At 52.3% G+C, this 16,584-nt stretch overlaps 1 protein-coding gene across 3 annotated transcripts in view; it reads right to left on the reverse strand.

Annotated features, from left to right (window-relative positions):
- Positions 1–6,394: 6,394 nt before the first annotated feature.
- DLG5 (discs large MAGUK scaffold protein 5) overlaps positions 6,395–16,584 on the reverse strand; it is a 108,173-nt gene continuing 97,983 nt past the window's right edge. For all 3 annotated transcript variants that reach the window (XM_070433051.1, XM_070433050.1, XM_070433049.1), the window contains 7 exons: positions 15,671–15,841; positions 14,660–14,856; positions 12,025–12,168; positions 11,684–11,811; positions 10,250–10,359; positions 9,453–9,562; positions 6,395–8,059 (listed from right to left, as the gene is read on the reverse strand). In XM_070433051.1, coding sequence (XP_070289152.1) covers positions 7,956–8,059; positions 9,453–9,562; positions 10,250–10,359; positions 11,684–11,811; positions 12,025–12,168; positions 14,660–14,856; positions 15,671–15,841 — 964 coding nt within the window. In that variant the 3' untranslated portion in view covers positions 6,395–7,955. The remainder of the gene's footprint in view (positions 8,060–9,452; positions 9,563–10,249; positions 10,360–11,683; positions 11,812–12,024; positions 12,169–14,659; positions 14,857–15,670; positions 15,842–16,584) is intronic.

Below are 16,584 nucleotides of genomic sequence, written 5' to 3' on the forward strand. Positions count from 1 at the left end.
TGAAAAGCCCAAACATCAGACAGCCATCCAGAGACACTGACAAGGCCTGTATACCTACAAATCAATGTTGCTAATAATTACTATTATTATTATTATTATTATTATTATACTTGTTCTTTAGCCTTTTCTCAAACCCACCTCATGGTCAGATTATAAAAACTAAAAAGGTATGTATTATGCCCTCAAAACTATAAGTGAATGTTAGTTATATTAGATGCAAAATATATAAAAGTGAGACAGGTAACAAAACCTGGATCACAATAGCTTGTAGATTAGAAATAATCTAGCAGTGGTTCTCAATCTGTGGGTCGCGAACAATGAAAATACATCCTGCATATCAGATATTTACATTACGATTCATAACAGTAGCAAAATTACAGTTATGAAGTAGCAACAAAAATAATTTTATGGTTGGGGGTCACAACATGAGGAACTGTATTAAAGGGTTGCGGCATTAGGAAGGTTGAGAACCACTGAGAATGTTTTTCTTAATAAAGACCCATAAGACCTAACTGCCTCCCATTTACCTGCCATTCACTTTGGAGGAAAAAAAATTTGGCCTTGACTTCCATCCAAGGTTATGGTCTTGCCCCATCCCCAATGATCCATTGCTCAGAAAGACAAACACTAACACTGAGATTTCCTAGGAATGAGCCTTCCTAGCACTGTGGGACCTTGTTATCCAACCAAAAGGTTGATCATCATTGCATCCTTTGGATTGATTTATGGCCAAAAGGGGTACGTATGGACAAAAAGGGGACACATGCTAACCTGACAAGCTCAGGGAAGGCCTGCGTGGTAGCCTTGCCAACTCAGAGACCTAAAGTAACCACAAAGGATGGTCTGAAATTAAAACTTTTTAACTAAAAGCAGTTTATAGCAGGTAGTCATGTCCTAGGCTGGCATCTCCCCTGACAAAGGTCAATCTTTACCTTAAGTGAACCTGTCTAATGTCTTTTTGCATCTGTAATAACATGTCTTTGGAATGTCAAAGTAATTTTCCTTTTTCTGGACCCCTCAAAGCCAGACACCACTCTGTGGAGACCACAAATCCCCTCACTGTTATTGAGTTAATTGTTGACTGTTAACTATCCCACACCCACCTACTAGTATGTAAAAGATGCGTGTGTCTGTCATTTTACTTTTCATCCAATCCCAGAGGCTTCCCCACTTTGCTTTCTCCCATTTCCCTCATCTATCACCTGTGGATTTCATGCAACCGCTTGCATCTCCTCTTTTGAGTGTGATGTATAAAACAAGGTGCAAACTTGCCATTCTTTGGAGCAATATCTCAATCTGTTGACATTTTGCTTCCCTGCAATTGTTGACAATTTGGGTCAAATAAATTCACAAAAATTCTCTATGGGTTTGAATGTTTCTTATGTTGACAATCCTAAAGGTAAATGGCAAAAAAGGGGGTGGGGGTGGGGGACTCAGGCAATTTACTCTAACGGCGTAAAGCCTCAATGTCTTTATCTGTAAACTATAATCTCCACATAGAAGTTTCTATAAAGTTAAATAAGTCTGTAAACACAACTACAAACTTCATCCAAATGGCCATCTGCTGAGAACTGGTTAATTAATTTATTGGCTGTTTTTTGTTTTCTTGTGTCAACTCGGCTAGGCTGCAGTCCCCAGAACGGAATTAGACACTACTCTAGGTGTTGCTGTGAAGGGATTCAGCAGATGCAATAAGAGCCCCTAATGAGACATTACGATAATCTCAGGGAGCATCCTGGATAACGTAGGTGGGCCTGGTTCAATCAGTTGAAAGGCATCAGACGCAGAAGCCTTAAAAGCTGAAGCTTCCGTGAAAAAAAAGAAATTGCGCCTGTGAACAGCAGTCTCACCCGTTCCTGTGAAATCCATCCTGCTCACACTCTGCCCCTCTGGTCTGCCTCAGAAAACTTCGCCTGTGAGTTCCACCTGCCTGTGGTCTTCCGTTCTGACCACTGGCCCTGTGGGTTTCAGGCTTGCTTAGCCAGTACCCACAATCCATAAGCAAATTGCTTGTAATAAATATGTACATTTACGTATATTCTGTACTGGTTCTGTCTCTCTTGTTGAAGCCTGACACACCCACAACCTGGAAGGGGAGGCGCCTGAAAGGAATGAGATATGCATCCTAGGCTCTTCCAGGCCCCACAGAGAGTAATATACTAGTAAAGGAAAATGAAAAGGTAGAAGCCTTACTTCTGGGTTTAAAAGGCAGGTTGATAAATAAACTTAATTTTGTTCCTCTATTAAAACAAAGTAAATAGCCCAGCCAGTGTAGCTCAGTGGCAGAGCATTAACTTATGCACCCAGAGGTCACCTGTTCGATTCCCGGTCAGGGCACATGCCTGGGTTTCGGGCTCGATTCCCAGTGTGGAGGCATGCAGAAGGCAGCAGGTCAATGTTTCTCTCTCATTGATGTTTCTATCTCTCTCTCCTTCTCCCTTCCCAGGTCTGAAATCAATAATAATAAAAAGTAAATATAGGAAGAGTATTTCTTTTAAAAATACATCAATCTAGAAATAAGGGGAGAGCAGAGGCAACGACTGCAAAGTTATTTTAGAAGCCGAAAGCAGGTGGACCCATGGCAGCACAGTGGAGAGCAGTGATGCCATCGATGTCCAGTGCATTCCGACCCCCACGGTCCAGCAGAACAGAGGCCCATTCCTCTTGCTGGCCTTATCGGGCCGAATCCGAGCCCCTCTGCTTTCATTGTTGGAGGTAAACTGGCATTTTCTTTCCTGGCTGCTTGGACAGTTACACACAGGAGTTACTCTTGCAGGCTACATGCAGAGCAGCACTGTTCAACTCATCTTTATCACTGTGGACCCTGAGAGAGAAGGTGCCTACAAGAAGGGCTCCCGCTGGCTAACTGGGCTCAAATGTAAAAAACAGCCTAGCAGTCATTTCTACACGGGCCTCTCACACCACCTGCCCCTCAGAGAGGAGGGTGCATGGAACTACCACCCCCTGCACTGTGTTTTCGCCATATGAGCCAGCCTTACTAAGGGGTTCCTGGAATCCTATTTGAACCAATAGGACTGAGGTTTCCCTCATCCAATCAGAGCTGCACAGCTATATCCCCCATCAGCTTCTTCACTGACCAATCAGAGCAGCTTCAATCAGGACAGTCAGTGCCTTTTGGACCAAACTACAAGGAATTTGAGTCCTCATTTGCATGAGAATGGGCCAATCAGGGATCAGGAGTGGGTTTTCCTGTCTATATAAGTCAGGTCCCCTCTGGTCTGAAACTGCACTTACCCTTTCTGAAGACTGAAGACAAGTCTCCCCAGTTGAGCTGAAACACTGCAACACTGAAGCTGTCCGCCCGGAGCAGAGCAGAGCCGGCCAGCACAGGAGCAGGGCGGAGCAGAGCTGTCTGGCTGGAGAGGGGCCCAGCCCCTAGTTCTGAAATCCTGTCTTACAATTTTCGTGAGAAAGCTTCCCAGCTTGTGCCAAGTTGAAGGAAACGGAGTAGCCCTGGAATTTGGAACGGAGGAAATCTGTTTTACAGGCCTTCCTGAATTCCATATTTAAGCTCTCCCTCCACTGACCGAACTTCTGCCAGACAGTGAGGCCCTGGTCCTTGGAGAGCGCTGCCACCTGAACTCATGTGTGACGCCCCCTGGTCCCAGGACTCCTGCAAGTCCTTGCTCACTGACCCCCAGAGGAGCTCTTATAAACTCCCGGGGAGGCTGAGCTTCCCTCTGACCCACAGGTCGCACTCCTTTCCTGGCCGACTTCACCTAAAGGGGCAGAGGAGTTCTTCCCCCACGTGGCTGAATTTGTGCTTGATGCCTGGTGTTTTCAAAACTGAACTGTTTCGAGATATCTCCAGTGGGGGGTAAAAACAGGAAACAAAGACATGATTAAACCACAAGTCAGTAAGCAACTACTTGGTGGAAAATGGGGAGAATTCAACTGGGCTGGGCATAAGGTGGCTTCTAAGGTAGTGCTGTGCTCCTTAGAGACAACACCCATCTTATTCTTTGGAACATACATTTATACTATAGATGTCCTTCTGTATGTGTGACACATTTCACAGGTTAAAACACACATCAACTCGTAATAGCAAGACCTGCAGGGGCAACACTGAGAGGCTGGAGACCATGTTCCAGAAGGCGTGAGCAGAGGAGAGCACAGACTGAGGAAGGGACAGCGAGGACACTCACAGGCTAGACTCCCAGGAGAAGGGAGTCTCAGAGAAGGCCAGCTGCCCAAGGCCCAGACTCGGAGCCTTTCCCCTGCAACAGGACGGTCACTCCCAGGCCAGCCCAGCTTCCCCAGGGGGAGTTCCGCTGCCTCTGAGCCCCACCCTGTGCTTCCTCGGTTGGCATCCGTGACCCAGGTGGCCCTCCACCCTGTCAACTCACTGCGGGCAGCAGCTCAGCTTCCTAGCACCAAACTGCAGTTGGCCACTCTGCTCAGCCTCAGAGCTTTCTCTCAGCCAAGAAGAGGCCCGAGGCTTTGGGCCAGTGCTTAGCTCCTAACCCAGACTCCTTCCGTTTCTGTTCCTAAGCATCCAGCCTCAAACTCGCCCCCAGCCTCCCGCAAGCCATGTGCGTGCGTCAGGGCTCCTGGAACTGGGGTTTGCTCAGCCTCTGCAGGGCTGGGGGAGGTTGGCACAGGCGTCAGCACAAGAAGGGGCCTTGGAGATCACCCAGTCTGTGCTGTCTTTGAAGGCCCGGACACGGAGGCCAGGAGCAACCGACCAAGGCCTCCTGGCTGGAGCTGTCAGCTCTGCCTTTCCAGAAAGACCTGAGCCTGCATGCGACAGGCACCGAACTGGGGGAGACTCAGGGAACAGTGCCCCCCACCCCACCCCCACCTGGTCTCAGTGGCTCAGAGCAGAGCAGGAACCCCCTCCCAGGGCTGCTGGCAGTGTGCCCAGGCTGCCCTGCACGGCCTTGGTGCATCCCCAAAGTGTGTGGGCTCAGCAACTTGACTGGCCCTCCCTCCATTTTTAAAAGGTGGAATGAATTTTGCCTTGTAATTATAAAAGAAAACCAAGTTTCCCATAGAAAATTTGGAAAATACATCTAAAGAAAATAAAATTACTCATAATGTGCCGGGGTCGTTCTCAAGCATCTAGAAGGATTCAGGAATCTGAAGGGACTGTGAGTAAATTAATAGAGACTAGACACTAGACATGAAATATAAATTTGGAAGGCATTTTGGGGGAGTCAGAGGAAGCTTAGCTTTAGTAACTAAGTTCCTCGAATCTCTGCACTCAGGGCTTTTTATTCCCACATTTTGTCCTCTAGCAAAGCAGATATACATATCAAAGGTAAAGTTTGGTAAACAGTAAGATTATCAGGTTGGGGGAACTGCCCTCAGCTGTCAGGCAGCAGGCTATCATATGTGCAGATCTTCAGGTTTGGGGAAATGCTTTCAGCTATTCCAGCAGCAGGTAATACGATTCAGCCCTGCTGAAGCCTCAAGTTCCATCAACCTTTTGATGAACTCCTTGCATTTATTATGACATGCTGGAATTAGCCTCCAGCAATAATGCCCCAAGTGCAAACTGTTAAGGTTTGGGCAACATGGCTGAGCTCTTTAAAAGAACCCATTCCTGAAACAAGCAGCGTTCCCTGCATACATTTACCCTGTAGGTGACAAAATTGTCACAGCAACTGCCCCCTGAGAACAGCGCTGCATCTGGGCTGCCAAGGAGGTGCGGGCAGCTCTATGGCTGGATGCATGTGGGTAGGGCTGTGCCCTGGGTCCCAGCCAGCGGACCACAGGTGAGGCTGAGTGCGGGTCCACAATGGAACCTGCAGGAAAGGACCAGCGGTTGGCCTGTCCCCACAGCAGCAAGAGGCTTTTCCAGGCCCCCAAGCTCCTCCACACAAGAGAAGAGGAGGGCTCCTCAGTGCCCCAGGCCTCGGAGCCTTTACTGTGGCAGCCCTGGCATCCTGGCTACTTCTCCCAGCCTCCCCGCCCCTGGAACACAGGCTGCTCCAGAGAGCCCTGCAGTGCTGGGGGCATTGTCACAGCCCCACCAGGCTGTCCCCCTCACTCCAGGCTGGGCCTTACCCCTGCAGACAAGGCCTTGACTGGGAACGTTATGGGGTCCCTTCCCCTTTGCTTTCCAGGGCCCAAACCTGCAGACTGAATGTGAGCACCTGAGGGCAGGATCTGAGTCTTGCAATCAGCCACCTGGTTGCGGCCGCACCCACGCTGTGCTGGACAGATGGGCGGATGGAAGGACGCACGGATGGTCGCATGGGAGGGGAGGAGGGAGTCAGAGAGAGGCTGATGCAGCAGGAAAAGGGGCTACTGATTACACTGGAGCTGGAGCCCACACATCAGCTGGTTCCTGCTGCCGGGGACGAAGGAAGTTAGGAAGAAGCAGGAAAAGACGGGAAACAGTAAGTACAGGCGCCTTCATCACAACAAGTTACAGAAATTGACCTTTATTTATTGTACTAAAGTCTGTTTTGCTTTTGATACAAAGTAAGGTTTCATTACAGAAAATCCCAGTCTGTTGGAACAGTACCTGTGCACACTGTACCATCACAGTCCCACTGTCTGCAGCTCAGAGCAACGCCCCGAGAGCGCGTAAGACTCGAGACAGCCTCGTGTCTCGGCTGTCTGAGCTAGAAACTTGTACCTGTAAAACGAAGGGCAGCACTGAGGACCCAGACGTGTCTCTCTTTGAACAACTGTGCAAGAAAATATATCCCTTTTTAAAAAATGTCAGTATGGCTACACTATCATCTAGTGTCTAGAATTACAAAGGATAAAATGAAATCAAGGATTTCTTGCTAGTAAAATGAAATGTTAGGAACAGTATTAAAATATAGTCCTACCCCAGTGACACACGGAGCCCAGTACAGTACCTATTAACAACAGGACGCACAGTTTAGGGAGGAACCACATCAAATCTGCAGCCAGAGATACCCAGCGTCAGAAGTGCAAAAAAAAGAAAAGACAAAAGTCCCAACGAAGACATCTTCAAGGAGCACTGGGCATGCCGGGAGCGCTGCAGCCAAGACTAAAGGATCCTGCCTGCTTTTTAGATTTCGACAGTGACAACACTAACCACTAGGCTCCCCCGAAGACTCTCAACTCAAAGTTTGAAACATTTTCCATGTCCAAAAGAGCTGACGTGGCCGCTCCCTCTACAGTTTGAGAAGTACCCTGCAAACATTGCACTGAGAAAGGCTGTCTCTATTTACAGAACCTACAGAGGACAACGGCATGCATCGGCTGAGCCTCCTGCCAGAACCAGTCGTCGGCGTGAGCCCGGGAGGCTCCGAAGGACAGAGAGAGGCGGAAACGATCAAGGCAGGTGGAGGGGAGATGAGAGGGCGTGCAGGCGGGAGGGAAAGTCTGAGACGAGTCTGTGAGATGCCAGTGTCGCCTGCCCTGTTGCAGGCAGGGAAACCACTGCCGCTGGCGAGTCGGCCCCACGAAGGTACTGGTTCTGCCACCACCGATGTCCAAGCATCTGCCATGGCGATGTCCTTCCGGGAGAGACGCCACCGAGGAGTAGAGGTTTTCAGAGCTCTGGTCCCACCACGAACCTTCCAGAGCAGAGCAGCCCATTGAGGTTCCAGAGTTGTTTCGCTGAAAACAGGAACAAAACCAAAACACGAAAGCAACACGGGATTGACAGGGGCAGAGGCTGGGCACCAACAACATGGGCCGTTCAAGTAAACAGAAACAACCAAATACTTAGAAAGGCTTGTAAACTTGTGATGTGAAAGGTTCTCTGCAGCATCGCGGATCGCGGCCTCGGAAGGCTGGTGAGGAACCTCTAGCAGGAGTCCTGGGTGGTTACTGTTTTTGTCTTAAAGCACACGTGTGAGGAAGACGGTCTGTGCGTCGCGGCCCACTGTCTGGGGCCCTGCTGGTGGACCCTCCTCCGGTGCTCATACTCCGATGGACTTTCAGTCAGAGAAGCTGAGCCAGGACGGACGCTGGTGACAAGCTGCCTCTGTTCCCAGCACAGCGGCCTACGGCGGGCAGGCTGGAATCCACAGGACTTTGCTCTGCTCTTGGCTGACCAAGGCCACGATCTGATCGCAAATGCTCGACAGGGCTCCTCCCTGGACGACCCCTGCAACAGAGGAAGACCCCAGGTTCGAGGCAAATAAATACACCCCCTCTATCTACTCTTTCTGTTTCTCCGCCTATTTTGAGCTCCTGCCTCTCCGCCGTCCACTCTCTTCCATCAGCAAGAAATTGGGGAAGAAAAGGAGTTGAATACAAATCACTTTGGCTTTTTACCTGTCTATCTGGTCCACTGTTCGGCAGGATGCTGGAAGCATGGGCTTAAATGAAGGTGGGTGTCAAACTTTGCCAGGCTTCCCCAGCCCGTCACAGGGTAACCAGATATAACCCTGGGCATGACATGCGAGTAGGCCTGGTGCCCAGTCTTGCCCCTGGGGAGCCCAGCACATCAAAAAGCCATTTGGGGGCGTGTTATGAAGGTCTGATCCCCAGCAGAATTGTGCAGGAAACAGGGGTTAGGAGCTGGGCATCCCATGGACGAGAAAGGATTCCCAGCAAAGACGTGATGTTTCCATGTGTGTTCCAGCCCTGCTCACAGGCTTTCAACACCACGGGCCCTGAGACACCAGCCAGGGCGTTCAGTGTGCTCCACAGAACACGCAGTGGACAAAGCGTGTCCCAGGTGCCCGCCACGGGCATGACCAGGACTTGCTGGGGAGCGCTAGAAACTGCTATAGACATGTGACAGAATCTGTGTCTGTTGAATCTAATAAAGAAGCAAGGCCTGTATTTTATAAGTTTGGAGTTTTAAATCTTCATTTCTCTAGTAACTGTTAAAGTATTTGACTGAAATACTAGTCTGTGGTGGACTGGAAATTCACACACACACATACACGGGGAAGCCCCAAGGTTGGTTCTGAGAACAACCACTGCACGCGAAGCACAGATCCCAGCAGCCTCCATGCTACGCCAATCACTGCCACACCTCTCCGTGCCCACACCCCACTAACCCCCCACAAATGACTAACGTTGTGAAAGAGGCTGAAAGCCACAGGGTCAGCGACAGCCAGCAGCTGGGCCAGGCCTGTGGCCGTTTGCTTCGCTTCAAAGACCAGGGATGGTAAGGTTGCAGCTTTTCTTCACCAAACCTCAAGGCAAAACTGACCTGCCTGCAGGTGCTGGGAGCACAGGGTCAGAGCCGCCCTGTGCTGCCGCCCGGGAACCCGGAAGCTGTGCTACAGGCTGTGAGACAGACCTGCCACTGCACACGTGACAGACCTGGGTGGACAGGCCAGACCATGGCCTGAGGCCAAATCAGGGAGCTTTACTCTCAACCTATTGAATTCCTGACACTGCCCTGCGCCTGCCATCAGAGCATCTGAAATGAGTGTTGGCAAGGGCATCACCGGTCCCCAGCAAGCATGGCTGTGTCACTTCTAATTCTCTTCGGGACACCCGATTCCCGGCCACCTGCACCTCTCCGAGCGACGCACACCTACCTGTGAAGTACCTACTGTACTCCTGCTCAATCTTCTGAGCCGTCTCAAACTGCTCTTTGGAATGCCTCTGTGTCACCTTGTCCTTCAGGTACACGGGGTCTCTCTGCTCCCTGTGGGGATACACAGGGAACTGAGTGAGCCTTGCACTTCCCCGGTCCCTCCTCTTCCGTTCCTTTGTCCAGAGTAACAGGATCCCCATGTGCTCCCTTTGGAAGCACAGCCACAGCCTGCAGGCTCCATGGGGAGCTCTGGGCAGAGGTGGAGGGGGGCACCCCCGTGCACGCACATAACGAGCAGACACCCCAGCGGCCCCCGAGAGCAGGTACCAGACACTTGGAAGCACAAACAGGCAAAAGGGAGGGGCCTTGATGAGCTGTTAGCCCAGCTGGAGGTCGGAGAGCAGAGGCTCACGACACAGCCTGCTTCTGGCGGAGCTGGGCGCCCAGGCCCCCTAGCTCCTGTGTCCTGTGAGCACCAGCTGAGAGGCAGGAGAGGGAATGGGGACAGGGCGGGAGAGGAGCTCTGCAGACAAAGCTGGACCTACTCAGAGCTAGGGCAGCACCCAAACAGGGCAGAGGGGGGCGGGCAGGGAGGAGCTGAGCCAGGCTAACACTGCCCAGCTCTGAACGTGTCAGCAGCTTGAGGCGAAAGAGTCGTTCTCACATGTGCTGCCTATTCCAAGGCCAACAGGCTGGTCTAATTCTCCCACTCCCACCCGACGCCCCAGCACCACCACCCTGGCCGTGGGAGCAGCAGCCCAGCCAGGCCCCAGGCCGGGCCCAGGAGCCCCCACCTACTTGATGTGCTTGGCGCTCTTGTAGTGGATGAAGATGACGATGGGGTAGATGTGCATGTGGTGCAGCCGCTCGATGGCGTGGGGGGCGACGTCCAGCAGACAGTGCCAGTTCTGCGGGGGGCGGGCGGAGAGTGAGCGCCGGGGCCAGGCCTGGGGGCCGGGCCTCGGAAACACCGCAGCCCTTCTGGGGACACTTCCGCTTTCTCTGCCACCAATGGGGCCCACCTGTCCCCTCACAGCCTCTTCCTCGCTCCACAAATGAATACCGAGTTCTACCCGTGAACAAACAAGCGCGGCCATCTCTCATGAAGACAAGGCATGACAAACTGTGGGAAGCTAACCCCAAGCTCTCCCCCCACAGCTGTCGGTGCTGTGGGGTCAAGGCTGGGAGCCAGTGCCCAGTGGGGGCTGGATGGACGACTGCAAACTTCCTTTCCTGCCTTTGCCAAGATATGGGGAACTCTTTAAGCGCTACCCCACCTTGTCCTCCGATGAGCAGGGCCTGTGGTGGTGGACGCGAGTGTCTGTCTTTGGGGGACTGAGACTGAAATGCACTTACAGCCCTAAGAGGCCCGGGAAGGCAGGGCCTGAGGAGCACCCACAGCCTCGAAGGTGCCTTTCCCACACGCCCTGAGATGTCCACTTTCCCTCATGCAAGTGGAGCCCAGAACCTTCTAGAACCTAAAGACCCACAGCAAGGGCTGCTAGCCCACCCAGGGGCAGGGTCCCGACAGAAGCCATGGGCCCTGTCCCAGCAAAGGCACAGGAAAGCTCTGCATCCAGCTCAGCAGACGTGTGTGGGACCCAGCTGAGAACCTCCCTGGAAGAGGCACCCGTGCACAGGGTAACTCCTGCACCCCTCCCTTGCACCCCCTACACAGGGTGACTCCTGCACCCTCTCTTTGACCCCCTACACATGGTAACTCCTGCACCCCTCCCTCGCACCCCCTACACATGGTGACTCCTGCACCCTCTCTTACACCCTTTACACATGGTGACTCCTGCACCCTCTCTTACACCCCCTACACAGGGTGACTCCTGCACCCTCTCTTACACCTTTTACACATGGTGACTCCTGCACTCTCTCTTACACCCCCTATACAGGTTGACTCCTGCACCCTCTCTTACACCCCCTACACAGGGTGACTCCTGCACCCTCTCTTACACCCCCTACACAGGGTGACTCCTGCACCCTCTCTTACACCCCCTACACAGGGTGACTCCTGCACCCTCCCCTACATCCCCCTACACAGGGTGACCCCTGACCCCTCTCCCTGACCGGCTTCCTCTTCATGAAAGTGGAAGCACAGAGCAGCCATGGGCCAGCCCCAAGCAGGCTCATCGGACTGAAGGGCATGGGTGAGGGTCTGGGGCTGCACGGGGCGGCACCAAAGGCTCCAACAGGTGCAAACCCTCGGTCTGAAGCAGCAGGTACCTTTTCTGTGATCTCCTTTATGGAAGCCACCGTGGTCACGTCGAAATGGCCGCTCCTGCGCTTGTAGTCGACAAACAGGCAGTCTTTGACGCCTCGCTCAATGGCCTGCTGGGAGGCCTTCATCACCTCTGTAAGCAGACACAGGCTCAGGAGGCGGCACCGCGGAGTGCCCTGCGGGGAGCTCTGCAGAGGGGCCCTAGCACCCAGTCCTAACGTCCTCTCTCCAGAGAAAGCCGCAAGCTACTCCCCGTCTAGTCCCGGTCAGAAGGGCTTGGAAACACTGGGATCCGGCCCAGGAAACTGAGGGAAGGGGCACGGGGACGAGCATGGGGGGCCCTTACCCAGGGGGCATCTGCAGAACTTGCTGGGCTCCTTGTTCACCAGCATTTCCTTCACCACGTCCAGTAACGGCCCCAGGATCAGGACGGGCCTCAGGGAGGTACAGTCTACTTTCTGGACCCGCTGGTAGGCAAGGCTCACCGAATCTGAGGGGGGAGAGGGGCAGTGTCATGGTAACCGCCTGGGGCGAGGGAGGGAGAGGAGCTGGGGACACCGTGGTCCCAGGCAGGCTCACCCCTACACTCCACAAACCCAGTGCCAGGCAGTGTGGCCAGCTCACCCGAGTCTACCTGGAACTTGCCCAGTCTTAGCACTGGAGTCCCACGTCCCGGGCACAGCAGGGCACAGTCATGCTGGAGTCCAGCACAACTCCCCAGCCTGTGAACACCCGAGTCATTTCAGCACCTCGGCTGCTGAAACCCTTCCTTCCATGTCGTAGGCCTGCTCCCCCACCCCACTCCTCATTCTCTGCTCTAGGGATCTGTTGCCCAACAATGCAAGTATCCATAACGCCACCGAGCTGGATACTTAAAAATGGCTATGATGGCAGATTTAATGATATGTGTTTTTACCACAAAAATATCAAATGACAACTAAAACTAAAACAGGCAATTTCTGAAATAAGAACGTGTTGAACACAACAGAAGAGTGCATTGTGAACAGGAAGACGGTCAGGAGAAAGCACCCAGGCGGAAGCACGGAGAGAAACAACATGGAAAATGCAGGGGGAAAGTGTAAAACATGTGGGGAAATGGTCAAAGAAGTAAGACAGAGCCCTAACTGGTGTTTCTAAGCAGTTAGAGCATTGGTATATGAACCACAGAGTCACGGGTTCGATTCTGGATCAAGGGCATGTACCTGGGTTGCAGGTTCAATCCCTGGCCCTGCTGCTGGTCGGTGGTACAGGAGGCAACCGATTGATGTGTTTCTCTCACATCAATGTTTCTCTCTCCCTCCCTTCTTCTCTTCCACTCTCTCTAAAAATCAATGGAAAAACAATATTCTTGGCAGAGGATTCACCAAAAAATAATACTAATAAGATACAGGAGAGGAAAGAAGCGCACAGAAGCAGCTTTAAAGAAACAGTGGTCAGGCATTTTCCAAATGACACAATTTTCCAAACTCTAAATCTATGTGCACTTTTCTGTACATATATTATTCTTCAATAAAATGAAAAAAGAATTAGTCACCATGGGTTAAAAAAAAAACACTACTTACAAGAGACGTTTAAATATAAAGCTACAAAAGTTTAAAGTAAAAAGATAGAAAAAGAAGAACTGTGTGAACAGAAAGCTGTTATAACAGTAACATCAGACAAAACAGACTTTAAGGCAAGAAACATTCCTGAAGATAAAGATGTACATCTCATGATGATAAAAGGATCAGCTCACCAGGAAGATATAACAATTCAAAAGGTGTATGCACCTAAAGACAACTTCAAACAACAACTGATGAACTAAAAGGAAAAACAGACAAATAGCTATTTTTCAGAGATATTAATATGTCCACTGAGCACACAACAAATATGCCTGAGATGGTGTCTATGGGAGAAAGGGAATGGGGATATTGAAAGTGGAAATCAAAGAAATAAAGAAGAAAAGAAACAGAAAACTAAATAAGTGAGAAACCCAAGAGGTCGGCAGATTTTTTCTATTAAGGGCAAGATGGTAAATATTTTAGGTTTTAAAGGCCAAAAGGCAAAATCAAGTACTATAAGTGCTGTCTTTCTTACACTTTACCATGTAAGAACTCAGTCTCAGCAAGCAGGCAGTGGGCTACACTCGGTCCAGGGGCTGTGGGATGCCTTGTGAGTGACTAGGAGCCTGAGGCCTTAGTTTAAGACATTAAGAGGGGAAGGAAGGGGAGAGAATGAAGGGAAAGAGGAACGGCTGCCTGCCTTCTGCTGCTCACTGCCACCTCCACACCCAGAAGGGCTCCTGTTGTGGGACAGTGGACACATTCCAGGGTCCCAGGAGCAACACACACAAGCACCTCCTGCTTTATGGGACGAGCACACCCTCTCCTCAAGGGCAACCTGCCAGGGGATGTCTGACTCCTGATATGCAACTCCAGGTCGGGCACCTCCCAGCCCTGGGAGGATCTTGTAAAAATCATGAATGGATACAGAAGTGAGGCCAGAAAGGGGCAAAGATCTGCAGAGACCAGTGGTCCTTGGCACCACCAAGTAGTGCCTGTCCTTCCCGAGTAACAGGACCTGCGTCACTGGAGGCCAGGATGTGCCAACCAAAACCCTGCCTGTGTCACGCTCTCGCACATGAGAGTGACCACCAAGGCGCAGCAGAAGCTGCAGGGTGAGCTGTTCAATAGCCACACTCAGCTGAGACACACTTCGCCTGGCCCCTTCCTCCTTCCTGCTGCCGGGACATGGGCATGATGGCTGGAGCTGCAATGACAGGTGGTGACCATGGGGAGGCCTTGAGGAAGGAACCCACATCCGACAGACGGTAGACTGAAGACAGTGGCACCACCATGCCAACCCAGACACCTAACTCTAGACGACTTCTGTGCAAAAGCAAAGCAAGCCTCTAACTTATTTAAGTGGTTGCTGTGAGGAATCTGCGGTCAACAGCCAACCCGATCCTGAAAGCCGTCGGCAGAGTGAGCTCAGCCACTTGCCTTCAAAGAGTGGAATGGAGTCGTTGGAAAAGGCGTCCAAGGCGAGGAGGTCTTTCCCATCTTTGGACCCGCTGCGCTTGTGCTTGTGTTTTCTTCGAAAGAAGGATCTGCGCGCAGCCGCGGACAGCGTCTTGGAGGCGTTGCTGTCATCTTTGACTTCCGACATGCTGAGCCTCCTGGAGAATTCTTGGTCCATCCTGCACCATACGGAATAGCAGAGCTGGGAAGGGCCCATCTCCCGCCCGCCTGCCCCTGAGGAGGGCGAGGGCTGGAAGTCCAAGCTCCGTCCATATTCCTCTGCAGGTCTCCTGGGCACTTCACCCACCCAGGCCACCGAGGAGCCCTGGAACCACTGCTGTGGGGCGAGCTCTCAGAGCAGGTAACGTCTATTCAGATGGCGTCCAAGGACCAGGACAGCCTTCGCTGGGAGGCACTGCAGGCCACGCTCCCTGCCACAGGGGAACGGAGCTCTGATGCACGCTGCAGCACGCACGTTACACTAAGTGAAGAAGCCAGTCAAGTCGACCACGGCTCTATGATCCCTTCCCTACAAAGCCCAGAACAGGGAAACCTATAGACATGGAAGGTAGATGCATGGTTGCCTAGGGTTACGGGGGGGCAGGGAAGGCAGAGAGGGACAGCTAACGGGGCCGGGGCTGCTTAGGTGATGAGGCTGTTCTAAAATTTGTGGTGATGGTTGCACATATCTGTGAATATACCAAAAGCCACGAATCATACACTTCGAGTAAATTGTACGATATGTGAATTATACCTCAATAAATCTGTTAAACATTTTAAAAAGCTGTCTCCTCAGTTGCTACTGTGCTTCTGTGCAGCTGACCCATGCACGGCAGTGACCTGCACTAGGAGCAGCTTTCAGACAGCGATTTTGGAGGACGAGTCAACCAGAAGCCGAGATGAGTAGCAGAACGAGTCCTCTGTCTAGGGGAGAGTGCCACAGGCACCACCCCCCCACCCCCACCCCCAAAGCCCCCCCCACAAAACACTCACACGTATTTGCTGGGGATCTGCCCGCGCTGGATCTTCTGGGCGTTCTCGTCCAGCTGCCAGGCCATCCAAGACCCAAACGTGCCCTGGGGCAAGGTGTCATCGACATAGAGGATGTCGTCTTTCTTAAAGCTCAGTTCATGCTCCACCTCCGCCAGCCGGTCGTACAGGGCCCTGCGCCAGGCGACGAGGGAGAGGATCAGGAGCCGCAGCCTCGACAGCCAAGCCCCAGGTATGCTCTGCTCTGAGCTTTCCCAGACCAGGATCAGGACCTGCTGTCTGTCCTCGTCCGAAGAAGGGAGCCAGGCTACTAAGGGGACAAAGCCGCTGCCTTTCCTCCCTGAGACCCAGGCGCCCTGGGGGGAGGGGAGGGGCCTCATGCCCATAAGGCAGAGAACTTGCCAAGGACCAAGGCCCTGTCCACCTGTCCATGAGAACCTCTCCTTTGGCCTTCCTCCCCGAGTCCAGGCTGGTGGCTCCTACAGCCTGGAAACTCCCCTGGATGGAAACACGTCAGCCCACCACGCAGGGGGCCCTAGAGACGGGGACCCACACCTCATGGCACACAGCTGACCGGTGCTCTGGTTCTTTCTGTGGCCTCAGATTTTAGGGAATAGGAAGGAAGCTATGAGCACCCCCTAGAAACTGCCAGATGCCTGTCCCCCACACATTGCAGAACACCGTGGACACACGGCAGAGGATCAACAGACCTGGGTCGAGGGAAGACGGGGAGAGCAGGGCAGCCCACAGGAAAATGGGGCTCTTCAGTCCCAAGCCCCCCAGGCCCAAAACCCTAAAGGGGGAGCCCACCTGGCCCTGCGAACCCTCGGGATTTTCTAAGTCACAAGCATCCCGCCATGGGATGCAGTTTGGGGCCCAAGTAATGACCACGGTTCCACCCTTTGGGGTGAAAACAG

The sequence above is a fragment of the Myotis yumanensis genome, unplaced genomic scaffold (genome assembly GCF_028538775.1).
Source record: "Myotis yumanensis isolate MYYU_CA2020_CCGP unplaced genomic scaffold, mMyoYum1.0.hap1 SCAF_13, whole genome shotgun sequence".
Classification (NCBI taxonomy): domain Eukaryota; kingdom Metazoa; phylum Chordata; class Mammalia; order Chiroptera; family Vespertilionidae; genus Myotis; species Myotis yumanensis.